At 42.3% G+C, this 18117-nt stretch overlaps 1 protein-coding gene across 2 annotated transcripts in view; it reads left to right on the top strand.

The window, feature by feature from the left end:
- The window catches only part of LOC136762829 (pro-neuregulin-2, membrane-bound isoform), a 226820-nt gene extending 211300 nt beyond the window's left edge, over positions 1-15520 (top strand). For both annotated transcript variants that reach the window (XM_066716376.1, XM_066716377.1), the window contains 2 exons: positions 5914-6138; positions 12066-15520. In XM_066716376.1, the coding sequence (XP_066572473.1) occupies positions 5914-6138; positions 12066-12726 (886 nt within the window). In that variant the 3' untranslated portion in view covers positions 12727-15520. The remainder of the gene's footprint in view (positions 1-5913; positions 6139-12065) is intronic.
- The last annotated feature ends 2597 nt before the right edge of the window (positions 15521-18117 follow it).

Below are 18117 nucleotides of genomic sequence, written 5' to 3'. Positions count from 1 at the left end.
CAAATTGGTTTCTTGAACATGACAATGAGTTCACTGTACTAAACTGGCCCCCACAGTCACCAGATCTCAACCCAATAGAGCATCTTTGGGATGTGGTGGAACGGGAGCTTCGTGCCCTGGATGTGCATCCCACAAATCTCCATCAACTGCAAGATGCTATCCTATCAATATGGGCCAACATTTCTAAAGAATGCTTTCAGCACCTTGTTGAATCAATGCCACGTAGAATTAAGGCAGTTCTGAAGGCGAAAGGGGGTCAAACACAGTATTAGTATGGTGTTCCTAATAATCCTTTAGGTGAGTGTATATTGGGACCCTTAACCTAATATTTCGTTGCACAGCCTGTAGAGACAATAACTGCAATCAAGCGCTGTCTGTAGCTCTGAATTAGATTTCTACACTTTTCGACTGGTAGTTTGGCCCACTCTTCTTGAGCAAACCGCTCAAGTTCTCTCAGGTTTGATGGGTGCCTTTTCCAAAACTGTGAGTTACAGCTCTTTACACAGATGTTCAATGGGATTTAGATCAGGTCTCATAGAAGACCACTTCGGAACTGGAGGACCCATGACTTGCGACAGAGACACAGTTTTCTGACACTGGGCTGTACGTTTTGCTCCAAAATGCCTAGATAGTCTTCTGATTTCATCGTGCCCTGCACAGATTCAAGGCAACTAGTGCCATAGGCAGCAAAGCAACCCCTAAACATCACTGAGCCTCCTCTGTGTTTCACGATAGGGATGGTGTTCTTTTCTTTGAAATATATATATTTTTTCCTTTAAACATGGAGTTGTTGTGATTTACCAAAAAGCTCTACTTTTGTTTAGTCTGTCAAAGGACATTCTCCCAGATGGACTGTGGCTTGTCCACATGCATCTTGGCAAACTCCAGTCGGGCTTTTTTGTGTATCTCTCTTAGAGAGATGTCTTCTACTATGGAGCCCATTTTCATTCAGACAGCGACGGATGGTGTGACTTGAGCTTGAACATCGGCTTGGATCTGTTCTGAGGTTTTCCTTGGTTCTTTCTCCACCATTCGAATAATCCTTCTCTTCATTCTTGGGTCAGTTTTCTTCTTGGGCCACGTCCAGGAATGTTGGCAGTTCCATAGGCCTTAAGCTTCTTAATAATATTGGCAACAGTGCTCACAGGAACATCAAGCTCTTTAGAGTTGGTCTTGTAGGACCATGCTTGGCTATTACCTTCTTTCTAACCTTCTCAGACAACTCTCTGGTTCCTTATCTTTTCCATGTTCAGTATGATACACACAGTGACACAAAACAGCAGAGTGAGTACTTTTCCCCATTTAAACTGGCTGAATGAGTGATAAAACGATTGAAGACACCTGTGATACTAATTAAAAGAGAATGGTCTGCTTGAGGTATCACTACAATACAATTTTTTTTTTTAACCTCTGGCAGTTACCTTTGTACCATTTCACGTTATTCACTGTACCTAAACTGCTTACATTTCAATACAACCTGGACAAATGGGGGTGTTCTAAAACTTTTGACTGGTAGTGTATATGAAATGACAATTTTCTCACATAGTTATACAGTGGTAAACTGTAAAAAATACATCTGAAAATAAAATGTGTATCTTCTTCTCACATCCAACAGTAAATGGTTCTGCAGTCTTATGTATGAACCGTCTTACTTATTAACTGTTTTATACAGATCGGGTGGGGGCACAATCCTGGGCTTGGAGGGTCACATTCTCTTCAGATTTTCATTCCACCTGAGCTCTTAAATGTCTCATTCAACTCAATATTGGAGCGACCTCTCAGTTTTGAAAATGTCAGTGAATCAAAGAAGCCCTATAAAACCTTCTGGATTGCAGAACTCCGAGACCAAGATTATGTACCCCAGATGCAGATTGAAAATCCAAAAATAGCTGAGTGTTGCTGAGGTTTGTTGCTTGCAGTATTTTTTTTTTGCTGCATTATTCATTCCATCAGTGCATTTCCTCTTTTGTTTATTTGCCTGCTTTCAGTGGAAGCATGCACATTTCTTATATAAAGATATTAGTCCTGATAGCTAAAACAAAGCACAGTTCTCAGAATGTTCTAATTGATTAGAATTCAAGAGCAATCGTACACATTCAAAGTCTATGGATACAGTCCAGTAGAAGATAAGGGAAAACATTACATATGTGGATTTAATCTTGAAGATTATATTAAACTTGCTTGGTAAAGAAACTAACAGCGTACTATATATTGATTAAAGTAAAAGCTTTTTCATATAAATCCAAGAAGTTTAAGGCACTCACAACTGGAGATACTAAAGATGTATGAGGTAGAACTACAGTGAGGGAAAAAAGTATTTGATCCTCTGCTGATTTTGTACGTTTGCCTACTGACAAAGAAATGATCATAATTTTAATGGTAGGTGTATTTTAACAGTGAGAGACAGAATAACAACAAAAAAATCCAGAAAAAATGTGCATGTTAATGAGGGAAATAAGTATTTGACCCCTTCGACATAGTACTTGGTGGCAAAGCCCTTGTTGGCAATCACAGAGGTCAGACATTTCTTGTAGTTGGCCACCAGGTTTGCAAACATCTCAGGAGGGATTTTGTCCCACTCCTCTTTGCAGATCCTCTCCAAGTCATTAAGGTTTCGAGGCTGACGTTTGGCAACTCGAACCTTCAGCTCCCTCCACAGAGTTTCTATGGGATTAAGGTCTGGAGACTGGCTAGGCCACTACAGGACCTTAATGTGCTTCTTCTTGAGCCACTCCTTTGTTGCCTTGGCTGTGTGTTTTGGGTCATTGTCATGCTGGAATACCCATCCACGACCCATTTTCAATGCCCTGGCTGAGGGAAGGAGGTTCTCACCCAAGATTTGACGGTACATGGCCCCGTCCATCATCCCTTTGATGCGGTGCAGTTGTCCTGTCCCCTTAACAGAAAAACACCTCCAAAGCATAATGTTTCCACCTCCATGTTTGACGGTGAGGATGGTGTTCTTGGGGTCATTCCTCCTCCTCCAAACACGGCGAGTTGAGTTGATGCCAAAGAGCTCGATTTTGGTCTCATCTGACCACAACACTTTCACCCAGTTCTCCTCTGAATCATTCAGATGTTCATTGGCAAACTTCAGACGGGCCTGTACATGTGCTTTCTTGATCAGGGGGACCTTGCGGGCGCTGCAGGATTTCAGTCCTTCACGGCGTAGTGTGTTACTAATTGGTTTCTTGGTGACTATGGTCCCAGCTGCCTTGAGATCATTAACAAGATCCTCTCGTGTAGTTCTGGGCTGATTCCTCACCGTTCTCATGATCATTGAAACTCCACGAGGTGAGATCTTGCATGGAGCCCCAGACCGAGGGAGACTGACAGTTATTTTGTGTTTCTTCCATTTGCGAATAATCACACCAACTGTTGTCACCTTCTCACCAAGCTGCTTGGCGATGGTCTTGTAGCCCATTCCAGCCTTGTGTAGGTCTACAATCTTGTCCCTGACATCCTTGGACAGCTCTTTGGTCTTGGCCATGGTGGAGAGTTTGGAATGTGATTGATTGATTGCTTCTGTGGACAGGTGTCTTTTATACAGGTAACGAGCTGAGATTAGGAGCACTCCCTTTAAGAGAGTGCTCCTAATCTCAGCTCGTTACCTGTATAAGAGACACCTGGGAGCCAGAAATCTTGCTGATTGATAGGGGATCAAATACTTATTTCCCTCATTAACATGCAAATCAATGTATAACTTTTTTGAAATGCGTTTTTCCTGATTTTTTTTTTGTTATTCTGTCTCTCACTGTTAAAATACACCTACCATTAAAATTATAGACTGATCATTTCTTTGTCAGTGGGCAAACGTACAAAATCAGCAGGGGATCAAATACTTTTTTCCCTCACTGTAGGTTTAGACAGTCATCTACAGTTAGGTGCATAAATATTTGGACAGTGACACAATTGTCATCTTTTTGGCTCTGTACACCACCACAATGGATTTGAAAGGAAACAATTAAAATGTGCTTTAAGTGTAGAATTTCATCTTTAATTTGAAGGTAGTTACATCCAAATTGGGTAAACGGTGTAGGAATTACACCCATTTTATATGTGGTCCACCCCACTTTAGAGGCTCAAAAGTATTTGGACAAACTAACATAATCATTAATTACACTGTGAGTTGCAATACTTGGTTGCAAAATCCTTTGCAGTCAATGACTGCCTTTAGTCTGGAACACATAGACATCACCAGATGCAGAACCTTCCACTTCTTCACCTTAAAGTCTTGGGTTGCTTTCGCAGTATGCTTCGGGTCATTGTCAATCGTCACTGTGAAGCGCCGTCCAATGAGTGTTGAAGCATTTGGCTGAATCTGAGCAGATAATATAGCCCTGAGCAGAGTGGGGTGGGGGGGCTAAGATATTTTGCCGCGGACCACATAGCACCCCCTCGTGGACCCCAGTTTTGGGTCTAAAATAAATTGTTTTTCATATCATTTAAACTCATTACCTATTCAGCATATCACCCTGCTTGACAATTTACCATTTATTTTCCACCTGCTTACAGCACAGTTGTTTACATTTCTGTAAATGGCATACATGTTTTTATGTCATATTAAGTAATAATGTGTAACAGAAAGACTCTCCTCTGATTATACACCGATCAGCCATAACATTATGACCACCTGCCTAATATTGTGTAGGTCCCCCTTTTGCCGCTAAAACAGCCCTGACCTGTCGAGGCATGGACTCCACTAGACCTCTGAAGAAGTGTTGTGGTATCTGGCACCAAGACTTTAGCAGCAGATCCTTTAAGTCCTGTATGTTGCGAAGTGGGGCCTCCATGGATCGGACTTGTTTGTCCAGCACATCCCACAGATGCTCGATTGGATTGAGATCTGGGGAATTTGGAGGCCAAGTCAACACCTTGAACTCGTGATTCATCAGATGAGGCCACCTTCTTCCATTGCTCCGTGGTCCAGTTCTGATGCTCACGTGCCCATTGTAGGCGCTTTCGGCAGTGGACAGGGGTCAGCATGGGCACCCTGACTGGTCTGCGGCTACGCAGCCCCATACGCAACAAACTGCGATGCACTGTGTGTTCTGACACCTTTCTATCAGAACCAGCATTAACTGGTAGCTCGTCTGTTGGATCGCACCCCACGTGCATCAATGAGCCTTGGCCACCCATGACCCTGTCACCACTTTTCCTTCCTTGGACCACTTTTGATAGGTACTGACCACTGCAGACCGGGAACACCACACAAGAGCTGCAGTTTTGGAGATGCTCTGACCCATTCGTCTAGCCATCACAATTTGGCCCTTGTCAAAGTCGCTCAGATCCTTACACCCACTGACAGGTGCCATGATCAGTGTTATTCACTTCACCTGTCAGTGGTCATAATGTTATGGCTGATCGGCTGTATGGCTGTATATAAATGTATATGAGTTCATGGTGGTTTTAGGATTGACATTTTAATTCAGATGAAAACAAACATAGCTGTTGAGGTATCATATTTACAAGATGAACTCCCTGCTCCCAGCCAGACTAACACAACAGATGACAAAGTTAGTAAGAACAAAAAATTGAGCTTTAATTGTATATATCCAGCACCCACATAAAGTAAATGTTACCATTTTTAAATCTTAAAACTAAGAATTTTCATGTAAGGGTAATCCTCCTTTTATAGATACAAAGCATTCAAGGCTTCAAAGACCTAAATAGCCTAAATACCAGCACAATCATATTGCTATTGTAACCAAGTAGTCTCTACAAGAGTGGTTTTTCTGTAATCAAATATTGTTTTAGCAAAATTCTACCCCTTTTTGGAAGGTGAAGTTCATTTTTTTTACTGTGGTTTGTACTACCACAATAAATAAAGTCAAGATTGTGTAGGCCTTCATTTATAGTAAGTGAAGTGTAAAGTGTTTCAAGATGTTACAGCCCTCTTGCTTTCCTGTGCAGACATGAAGATCGCACGTGGAGCTTGGACAGGACGGAGAGTGTTATTTCAGACTCACATTCGGGCATGATGTCATCCTCAGTGGGGACCAGTAAATGCAACAGTCCTGCCTGCATTGAAGCTCGGGCACGACGTGCAGCACACTGTGGCATTACTGACCCCCGTCGCCCAATGATGCAGTACAGAGACTCCATCGACTCACTGCGGGACTCGCCACACAGTGACAGGTGGGGAGCACGAGTTTATGCATCATTAATCCCTCTATGGTACTCTGGGTATTTGAATGTACAAATTAAAACATTTTTTTTAATGTTGTTGTCAAAAGTTTTGAAAGGTTTAATTGCAATGTCATAGTTTTTCTATAATGTTTATGTTCACAATAGTTACATATTCAGTAATGCAACCCCTGCATACATATATAGTTGTAGGAAAGGCCAAGTGTTTACTGTTTAACAGAAAAGAATGAGAATTCACCAGTATCCTGCAACAAGACACAGGTGTTGAGTCCAGGGAAACAATATCAAAAGTTAGCTGACACTGAGTAAATGAAAAATTACTTTGTGGGTCTCTGACCACCATGTATAATATTTGAAGGATGTGGTTAACCCTATCAATCCAGTCAGTATAATGTTACATACCATGAAAATCTACATATTATCCTTTCAGTGTATTTGAGCTAAAAGTGTATTATGGTTATCACATTTAAACAGAAAATAATTAATAATTTGAAAGGAAATTAAAATAAAGCATGCAAATAGTGTCAATATGCATATTTCTTTGTCAGTGTGCTTGTCTAATTCTACTACAATATTTTAACTTTTCAGACACTTGGCCAGTAATCATGGATAGTTATTTGAAATGATACTTGTTCACATCTGACAAAAACATTTAAATGTCTCAGACAAAGGCAGTGTATATTATATATTCAAAGTGAAAGCACAAAACATAAAATGAATGCTCACCGTCACAGGGAAATGCATGTTTAATGGGGAATGTCACAATCTTGACAACCTTGGCAGCCTTTACAAAGGTGAAATCTCTGACACTTTTCACCCTAATCTGAAACACTTGAGATGAAAAGATAGGTTGTGTATGCAACTGTGGTTATCTGAGAAAAGAAGCACTCCCCAAGTTTTATGCGCGCATCGCTGGAACGTATCGAACACATTTGTCTATCAAAGCTGCCATTGGCCCTTGTGTCCGTCACTCAAACAGGACCCTTCCGCTTCCTGTTTGTATAAAAGGTGACGTCTGCACAAAGACTTCCTCATTTTGCCGGGAGCTAGAACTCCCGCGGGACCTTGCAACCCTTGGGCAGTGCTTCTTTTCTCAGATAACCACGGTTGCATACACAACCTATCATTATCTTTCGAGTTAGAAGCACTGCCCAAGGGGGAGAGGTTACAGTATAACTAAACCGTCACAAGGGAGGAGGCAGCGAGCTGGTAAGAGAGCCTGCCCCGAGGCATACCTACTAGGAGCCATACCAACTCTATGATAGAACCACAGGGGCCCCTTGGGGCCACATCTGGGCTACCCAGATGCGAAGACCGCAGTAACGCTGAACTGGGAAGAAATAAGGAATGTTGTATCCATGGGCAACAAGAATCTTGTGCCTACCGTGAAGCCTAGTAATAGCGGCCTCCTGCTCTACTAGCAGGGCTAGGAGCGGGGCCAATACCAAGACCACACCGTATAAGCACAGGGTGCAGTCTCACACCCTGTGCTCAATATACAGTGGGCTAACCAGACTGGATAGCCACTGCTGGATAGTTCAATTAAATAATGGAACTATATACATAGCGGAACAACAAGAGCCAACTGTGCCTTCCGCTGGACACAGCAGTAGTGGCCTCCAGCACATCTAGCATAGCTAGTGCAGGGCCACAGACTGCTGGCAAAGGAACTATATACATAGCGAGGTACACGTGCCCTCTCTAACAACAGGAGCAGTTGTCCACGCTCAAGATAATAAGGAGCAGACAAGCTCAACTGTCTATTCCAAAGAACTATATACACTGCGGGGTGCAGGAGCCAGCTCATGCACCACACGCAGGACACAGGAGCAAGTTACACACTGCCGACCAGCAGCTAGTGACAACACATGCTCTACTGATGTCAATAAATGAACTATATACACAGCGGGGCACAAGCCTAAACTCAAAGCCTACCGCTGAATACAGCAGCAGCGGCCCTCAGCACAGCCAGTATAGCTAGGGTGGGGCCACAGGCCTGCTGACAAAGGAACTATGTACAATGGTGGGGTACAGGAGTAAAACAAAAAGGACATGTACTCCCGCCTACAGAATGAACTATACAGTCTGGTAGGAAGGGATAACGGTTCTGCATTGGTTTTCCCAAGCACGCTCAACAGGGGCAGACAGGGATAGAAAAGGCCTGATAGGCTACTGAGGCTCAACTGAAGCCAACACCGGATTCCCAATAGAAGGAACTGGGCCTGTCACATCCAGCCTGTGGAACCGAACAAAGGTGTGCGGCGAGACCCAACACGCAGCCGCACAGATGTCTGCCAGTGGGGCGCCTTGAAAAAGGGCCCACGATGTGGCTACACCTCGAGTCCAGTGGGCCACCAGGTATTCAGGCACCGGGACTCCAGCTGACTCGTAAGCCATGGTAATGGTGTCCACAATCCAGTGCGAGAGGCACTGCTTTTAAAGCGCCTGGCCCCACGTCCGTGCTCCGTAGGACACAAACTGTTGGTCCGAGCGCCGAATGTCCTTGGTGCGCTCCAAATAGCACCTGAGAGCCCGCACCGGGCACAACAGGTGTAGCCTACTCTCCTCCTCTGAAGAGAAGGGAGGAGGATGGAAAGCCATCAACTCAATAGGCCTGTTGATATGGAAAGGAGACAGCACTTTCGGGGGGAACGCAGGATTAGACCGAAGCGTAACCCTGTAACCATGTCCCACAAAATGGACACACGCAAAGTGAACAGACAGGGCGTGTAATTCACTCGCGTTTTGTTGATCCTAACGCTAATCATAGGTCAACTGACTGCAAGGGCTCAAATGGGGCCTTGGAAAGTGCGTCCAGCACTACATCAAGGGGCCACGCGGGCAGAGAAGGAATGCGGGTAGGCCTCAGACTGCGCGCACCTTTCAGAAACTGCGCCGCCAAAAAATGAGAGCCCAGAGGCTCGCCATCAATCCTGGCATGACATAAGGAGATGGCGGCCAAAAAAACCTTGAGCGTGGACAGAGACTTGCCCTGGTCCAACAGCTCCTGCAGGAATTGCAGAATGACACCTATATGGCAATGAACTGGGTCATGAGACTTCTTCTGACACCAAGTTTAAAAGTCTGCCAGCGGTAGGAGTACTGTGACCTCGTAGAGGGAGATCTCGCTGACTGAATAGTAGCCACTACCGCGTCTGACAGACCCCAAGCCATCAGGCGATCCCACTCAGGGGCCAGGCCCAGAGCTGGAGCAGGCCCGGGTTGGGATGCCAAAGTGTGCCCTGCACCTGAGACAGCAAGTCCGCCTGCAGGGGAAGCTGCCAAGGCTCTCCAACCAAGAGGGAGACCAGGTCCGCAAACCACAGTCTGCGGGGCCAGCGAGGCGCTACCAGCAGAACTGTCACTCGTTCCTGCCTGATCTTCTCAGAACCACTTGGTGAAGAGGGAACGGTGGGAATGCATAGAGGAGACAGCGGGCCCACGTGTGGGCTAACGCGTCGAACCCCAGGGTCCCTGACTGATCCTGAATGGAGAACCATAGGGGACAATGTGTGGACTCCGCCGAAGAGAAGAGATCCACCTCTGCCCTGCCGTAGCGGCTCCAAAGCTGCTGAATCACCAGCGGGTGGAGGCGCCATTCTGACACCGGGGGCCTCTCCGAGAGAGGAGGTCCACCGCCGTGTTGGAGATGCCCAGGAGGTGGGCTGCTCTGATGGAGCACAGTTGAGGCTGTGTCCATAGAAGCAGATGACGCACATTAGCTGATATAGTGTGTGCGACTGAAGACCTCCCTGCCTATTGATGTACGCAACCACCGCTGTGTTGTCTGTCCACACTAAAACATGACAGCCCCGAAGGACCAGCATAAAGTGACCGAGACTGAGGAGCACAGCTCGTAATTCCAGGGCGTTGATATGGAGGGCCCTGACGGGGCCTTAGATGAAGAAGGCCAAGGGGGGGTTTGGGACGCAGCCGCTAGAAGGCCCAGCAGCCTCTGTCAAAAAGGGACACCCTGACGCGGGCTCTCAGCTGGAAGAGGGAGTGACACGCACATATGGAGACTACTCTCTCTGGCACCAGCGTGAACAGCAGTCCAAGGAACTGCGCCTACTGAGTTGGCACAAGACAGCTCTTCTCTCTGTTGACCCGAAGGCCCAACTTGGAGAGGTGGTTGAGGGGGCCAGCACTGTGTCCATGCACTTGGAGAAAGTGCGAGGGGCTAGAGACAGGCCGAATGGGAGAACAGCGAACTCGTATGCTCAGCCTTCGAAGGTGAAGCGGAGAAACTTACTGTGCTTCTGCACAATGGGGATGTGAAAGTACGCAGCTTTCAAATCCACCAAGGTGAACCAGTCTCCAGGCTTCATAGCCTGAGACATGGCGCGCAGGGTGAGCATCTTGAAACGCAATACCTTGAGGCTGCGATTCAACTACCTCAGATCCAAGATGTGGTGGAAAACGCACAAGGAAGGATGGGGAATAGAGCCCCTCGTGCTACCCCGGAGCGAAGCGCCACACACTGCAACGGGTCCCTCCTTCGCGTCCACACCATGCCTCTCAAGAGGGGTGGACGGGTCTGGAACTGTAGGGAGTAGCCAACTGTTATAATTTGGAGCACCCAATTGTCCTGGGTGCGGTGGTGCCAATTGGAGAGTTGCTGGGGGGGTGTATGGGTGGGTCAGAGGCTGCTGGAACACTTCAGGGCCTCCTGGCGTTTGGCCTGGCTCTACCGCGGTGGGCCTGGGTAGGCACCTGCCTGGTGGTGAATCGCTGGCGCAGGTCAGCAGGAGAGTGGGCCTGCTGCTGCCTGGGGGCTGGTCTTCTAGGCCCTGCAGGTTGCCTGGCCCAGAGGTGCTGCTTGGGGGTACACTGCACGGGCTGTACAAGCCTAGTCGCACCATGTGTGCCGGGGGAGTACCGTGGACACTGGGTGCTGCGCTGTTCAGAATCCGGAGGGCTCACGGTAGAAAAGCCACCAGCCGAAGTGGGGCTTAACACACCACAACCACTACACGGATGAGTGAGCGCAGCAGAGCTCAATCCAGTAGACTGAAAGAGCGAGACCTCCTACAGCCACAGTTGCGGGTGCAAGCCGGTGGAGGAGCCCCTCTCGCGGGTGAGGTCTCTTATGACAGACCGAGGCTAATTGATGGAGTCCATTTCACTCACGCACTCGCCTGGAGTTCCCGCCTTTGGTTATGCTTTCGCCGCTAGTTTCTTTGATTTCACTTTTGATATCATTATTGTTGTTTGCAATTCAATACATTTTGTTTTCGATTGTTTTAAATTTTTTTCCACTTTTACCTGAAAATATTATGTTGTCAACTTTTTTTCATGTTCACAATATATTTTATTTTGAATTAGTTACTTATGGCACTAATTTGTGCCCATAGACTTGCACATTTTATTATGATTTATTACATTATTCGACAAAATTACTGATGCTTACTTAGTCCACACATTAAATACATATAAGGATATTTAATACAGTGTGAGGAAACGAGATATGTTTTAGTTTTAAATTATTGTTTTAGTTTTAAATCTATTCATGGGGTTGTTATTTTTCATTGTCTACAGAATCCTTTTACTTTATTTGCATTTCTGAATAATTTTGATGTTTCCTCAGATTCTCATATTTCCTGTGAAAAACAGGTGCATAGCACATACAAACTTATCCTAGCTGATGTTTTGGAAAAAGGAAGGGCCTTTTCACTTGTTTGTAGGATTGAGAGGGGATGTGTGCTTTGAACAACAACACAGACAGTCTGTAAAGCATCAACTTTTGAAGTGTTTTGGCTCCCTTTTGATATGATCATGAGGTGGGGGGGGGGGGGTTTGGCTGAAGGTCAGCAGTAATGGTGGGCTTATATGGCATATTGTAAAGGTTCCATTGCCTGGGCAATGGCGGAAGATTTGAATCCGGTAATAAATTTGTTTGGGCGATTCCTTCTTCACAGGTACGTGTCAGCCTTGACGACACCAGCCCGCCTCTCGCCCGTGGACTTCCATTATTCTCTGCCTACACAGGTGCCTACTTTTGAGATCACATCACCCAACTCCAACCATGCTGTCTCATTGCCACCTGTCGCACCCATTACGTACCATGTGGAGGAGGACCAGCCACTCCTTCGAAGGTACCAAGTGCCCCTGCAGGATGTCCAGCGGCACGATGCTTACCGGCAGCAGAGGCGTAGCTACCTGAATGACAGTACAGGCAGCCTGCCCTCCAGCCCTTTCAGGCTGGTGGAAGATGATGAATATGAGACTACACAGGAGTACCTGTCTGCTCTTGAGCAACCAAAGAAAACTGTCACTAACAGCAAGCGGTGGAAAAAATCCAAACTCAATGGGCACATTTCACACCGTGGTGAGGCGATGAGGGACTACAGTTCACGGAGCTGCATGTCCGACAGTGATTCAGAGGAGGAGCAGGCGGGCGAAAGCACTCCTTTTTTGAGTATGCAGAACATGAACATGATGGCAAACACAGAACCGTCAACTATATACAGACCGGCTGACAGCAGGACTTATTACTCATCAGGCCAACACAGTGGGCGTGGGAATTTACAAACCAGACTAACACACTCAAGGTCGAAACAAGACAATGCACCCCTTTAAAAACCAACCAATCAACAAACAAAATATATACTATAGACCTGCACCTATAAGAAATATTTTTATTTTATATAACAGACAGATATTCTAAACAAATGAAATATTTATTTTCATTTTAGCAAAGTTGTCTACTAGCTAACAGCAAAGACTTTTTTTATAGGGAAAACTCTATTTATATGTAAATTTTGATTTACAGCTTAAAGAAAAAAAAAAAAAGACGTGCCAATTTTTTCACGACTTAAAAAATAGAATAATATTGTGGTGCCTTTTGCTGTATGCTGATGCCAGAGTTCCAGTTGAGTTTTTTGTAGCCTTTCTAATATGGACTCATAATTTTTTACAGACATTTGTTTTCTTTTGTTTTAATCGTTTCTTTGTTAATTTGTTTTTTTGTTTTCTGGATCTGTTATCTTCCATTTTTTTCACATTCAAACTATGTTATCCATATATGTTGATTAAGCTCTCATGCAATATGAATCACTCCTGCATAAAAGTGTATGTTTACATAAGAAAAACAAATCACAGACATATTTATCAGTTTTTCAGAGATGACATTGTAATTAATTATGTTTCCTTTGGTTGGAAGGAATGAGCATGTCATTTATATAGTGTCATACCAACAAATGATGTAATATTATGCTACCCATCACTGCAAGGGTGTTCTACGTAAAACTAAGAGAGCAAACGTGTAATGACCTATGTCACTTCTCTGTGAAAATTGCATGCCTGTCTGGGTTGCAAAATGGAGGTGTAGTGCAGTCATATGTTACAAAGTATATATTTGTACATTACAGAAAAGTGACCAGATTATTTTATGCTGATGCTCTCCATAAAAAAAACTAAAAAACTAAAAAAAAAAACAATTAAAAAAATACAAAAAATACAAAAAAATAAAAACCAAAAAAAAAAAAAAAAAAAAAATTGGGTTGGCGTACAGAAGCCTCTTGGTCTCATTGACTTGTAATCCATGCAGCATTCAACTAAGCTTGGCACAGGCTGAATGCTGTTGAAAGTGGATGACAATCATTTTATTAATACTTGTTCCCTTGTGGTAAGAAAAACAAAAGGAAAGAAGGCTGAACACGTGGCATTGCATTACAACACTTAACACTATATAATAAGTAGTCATGGCAATGCCAGAACATGTGCTGGGGGCTTATATTTAGGGTGCAGGTCCACCTTCGGCAGTAATCATAGCCTGAGCCCTCTTTCTGACAAGTGGCACTAAATTCTATGAAGACATGGTGAAACATTTTGCCATTGCTACTTAAGAAGAAAAACCAGCATGTTGGGGCTTTTGTGTAGTCCAAACTGCCACTGGCATTATAGGACTTCCAAAAGGGTTGAGTTGATATCAGGACTTCCTAATTCTACAAATGCAGAGTTTGTTATTTTTCATGAACCACTGCTTCACAAAATGAAAAAAGAAAAAAGAAAATATAATAAGGTTAATGCCTTCATTCTACAATATTACAAAATCAGGCTGTGCAATTTTGTCCAAAATGCCAAAATATGCAAAAACATTTTTTTTTTTTTTTACTACATTATGTTATCAAAAGTATTATGGCCGTAAATCACTGTATGTTATCACTCTAGTAATATCTGTCTTATGTGTGATCTTTAAATGTGCATATGTTACAACAGCGTAGCCTCTAATGGATCTTGGCCTAAACATTTGAAAGCCCAACAGCCTGTGTAATTAGTTCAATACCTATCTCTCTACTTCAAACTTACAAAATAAATTAAAGCTTACCATTATTACCATATGACTATAATTAAAATATTCATACATTTTTTCTTGAATTTATGTATGCAGATGATTATTTTGTATTTTCCAAATAAGAATTAACCTTTTCTAATGTGTTGATAATTATACAAACATCAGTTTATATTATTTTATACATATAGTTCTTGCTGTCAGTAAATCTTTCAGAGATATAACATCAGATAATTAGTCTGCTTCCTGAAGATAATGATAAGATGAGCTTGCAGCATTAACAATTCTTATGTTGTTTAATTGTTTTATTTTTTTGTTTTTAAAGATATGATGTTGAAATGTTCTGGTATTAAATGTTGTGTCCAGAATTCGGCAACTGTCTTTCATAAAAGGAAAAACTTGTTTAGATTTACTAAACTCTAGGAAGAGCATATTTTGGCATTACATTTTATTATAAATCATGCAGGTACAGAAGATATATTGTAATAAATACAAGACAGTTGTTTTAAATCAAATCAATTTCAAAGGCAAATCTCTTGGTTTATGAAAAAAAACAGATTTTTCTGAATTAAGCATAAATGACAACTTAATTGCTTTACTTAAGGCACAGTGTTATTAGTGTAATAATTAAAATATATTCTAGATTAGATATTATTTTCATTTAAGGTCTATCACAGCTAATATCAAGGATTCCTTTTTACATTTAATTTTGTTTTTGTTTTTCTGTATAATTTGGATAACGAAAACAAAGGCACTGCTTCTAGTTAGTTTACATGTGAAATTGCCCCATTAGGATTTCTTAGAATTTTGTCCTGCAGGTTTTATTTTAGTTGTTGTTGTTGTTGTTGTTGTTGTTGTTTGTTTTGTATTATTTTATTATATATTTGTTTGTTCATTTCTTTTTTATTATACTTGTTTATATATATATTTTTGTAGCTTGACCTTTTTAAAACACCTCCTTTCTGCATGTCCTTGGCAATTCAGATAGATGGATGCATGGTAAAGCAGCAATTGAAAAGTTTTCCAGTCAGTGAAAGTGTATTTAATTTAACATTCAGCAATAAATCCCTTTTTCATGTCCATACTTGGAAAATGCTAGAGATTTTGCGAGATTGTCATTAATACTTGTAAAATAAAAATAAAAAATCAAACCACCTGTTCATATAAAAATAAATCTTTATTCATACCATTTATTCATAATCTCTTCATCTCTCTAAAAAAATTAGCTTTTACCCAAGTCATGGTGATACTTCTATGACACAATTAAATGTAAAACAAATCTTAGTGTCCTATAGCAATCAGTCCCCCCAAAAAGAAATAGCTGTACTTGTGTATTAGTTTAATTATTTGATTTCTAATGGTATATTGATTCCTTCTTTTGTATAAGCTGGAGCAGAATTATTTTGAAATATCCAAAGACTGATTTATTTTTTATTTTTGTTCTTTCTAGCTTGAGACATGCACAACACAAAACACAAAAAAACAAACAAATTAAGAACAATAAGTAATGGAATAGAATCTTTGTGGGTGAAACTTTTGAACAAGAGATCTGGAGGATTAGCGGTAGGAGTGTGTTACAGACCACCCAACTCAGATATTCAGCAAGATAATGCATTGTACAGTGTAATCAGAACTGCATGTAGCAAGGATGTGGCTGTTATAATGGGGGACTTCAATTTTCCAAACATAGACTTGGAAAGCCCGGTTGGGACTACAGAAGCAGACATAGAAATGGTTGAGATTGTAAATGACTGCTTTCGAACTCAATTTGTCAGGGAACCAACCAGGGAGAGTGCATGCATTGACTTGATCTTTTCAAATGACCAAGACAGAGTCAGAGGGACACTAGTTAGAGAACCAAAGGTATATTGTGATCACAATTTGGTTAGCTTTGAGACATTCTTTCAAAAAACAAGGTCCAAGTCTAAAACAATGGTCTACAATTTTAGAAAAGCAAACCTTGAAGGTATGAGGCAGCACTTAGAAGAGGTAGAATGGAGCACACTGGATAAAGATTCAGTTGAAAATGGATGGTTATGTTTTAAGAATATATTACTTGAGGCTCAGGAGCAATTTGTACCAAAACTTAGCAAATTGAGGACCAAAAAACCTTGGCCAAAATGGTTTAATAGAGGTATGCAAAAAAATATCAAGAGAAAGACAATGTTGTATAGTGCATACAAAAGGGATGGAGATGAAACAAAATACATAGAATATGTTGAGCTGCAAAGAGATCTTAAGAAAGGGATCAGGAATGCAAAAAGGGAAATAGAAAGAAGCATAGCTCTTGGAGCTAAAACTAATGCAAAAAGCTTTTTTCAATACTACAACAGCAATAAAGGAGAAAGTAAAACAGATAAAGGGCACAAATGGAAGTATCTCGGAAAGTGAACAATATGTGGCAAATGCTCTAAATGAGTATTTCACAGAGGTTCTTACAAAAGAAAAACAGATAACATGCCACAGGATATCAATCAGTCCAGTCAAATCCTAAGAGAGATCAGGATAAGTGAGGAGGAGGTACAAAAGGGACTAGCAGAATTAAAAACAAACAAATCACCTGGACCAGATGGTATATTTCCAACAGTACCATGGGCCGCTAACTACAATATTCCAAATGACACTTAGAACAGGGGATGTGCCAACTGACTGGAAGACAGCAAATGTCATACCAATCCACAAGAAAGGGGACAAAACTGAGCCAGGAAATTACAGACCAATCAGTCTCACCTGCATCACCTGTAAAATGTTGGAAAAAATTATAAATAGAGGAGCATCTTAATGAAAACCATATTCTTGGAGATCGTCAACATGGGTTTAGACGAGGCAGATCATGTCTTACTAATTTATTTGAATTTTTTGAACATGCAACTGCAGCTGTAGATCATGTGAATGTATATGATATGATATACTTAGATTTTCAAAAAGCTTTTGATAAGGTTCCACACCAAAGACTGATCCTCAAATTGGAAGCTGTAGGCATTCAGGGTAATGTAAGTAGATGGATTATGAACTGGTTGATGTATAGGAAATGGAGTGAGGTTGTTAGTGGAGTTCCACAGGGATCAGTACAAGGGCCTTTGCTTTTTCTAATCTATATTAATGATGTGGACTCTGGGATAGTTAGCAAACTTGTCAAATTTGCAGATGATACTAAAATAGGTGGCTCAGCAGATACAATCTTGGCAGCACAGGCTATTCAGAGGGACTTAGATAATATTCAGTTGTGGGCCAACACCTGGCAGATGAAATTCAATGTGGACAAGTGCAAGGTAATACATGCAGGTAACAAAAATGTCCACTATGGGGGGAATAGATCTATGTCTATGTGGACTTCTCACTTTTTCCAGCCAAACAATATGGGGAAGCAATAAAAAAGGCAAACAGAATGTTAGGGTATATTGTCAAAAGTGTAGAATTTAAAACAAGGGAAGTAATGTTAAGACTGTACAATGTGCTAGTTAGACCTCATCTGGAATACTGTGTACAGTTCTGGGCTCCACACTTCAAGAAGGGAATGTCCTCGGAGAGACTGAGGGAACTAAACCTTTTCACCCTGGAACAGAGACTATGTGGGGACTTGATCCAAGTCTTCAAAATCATGAAGGGCATCGACCACATCAAACTAGAGGAGCTTTTCCAGATCAGCAGGAACACACGCACCTGGGGACACAAAT

The sequence above is a fragment of the Amia ocellicauda genome, chromosome 11 (assembly GCF_036373705.1).
Source record: "Amia ocellicauda isolate fAmiCal2 chromosome 11, fAmiCal2.hap1, whole genome shotgun sequence".
In the NCBI taxonomy this organism is placed as follows: domain Eukaryota; kingdom Metazoa; phylum Chordata; class Actinopteri; order Amiiformes; family Amiidae; genus Amia; species Amia ocellicauda.
Note: the sequence above shows the minus strand (reverse complement) of the source record. Positions and strands in the feature narration are given on the sequence as shown.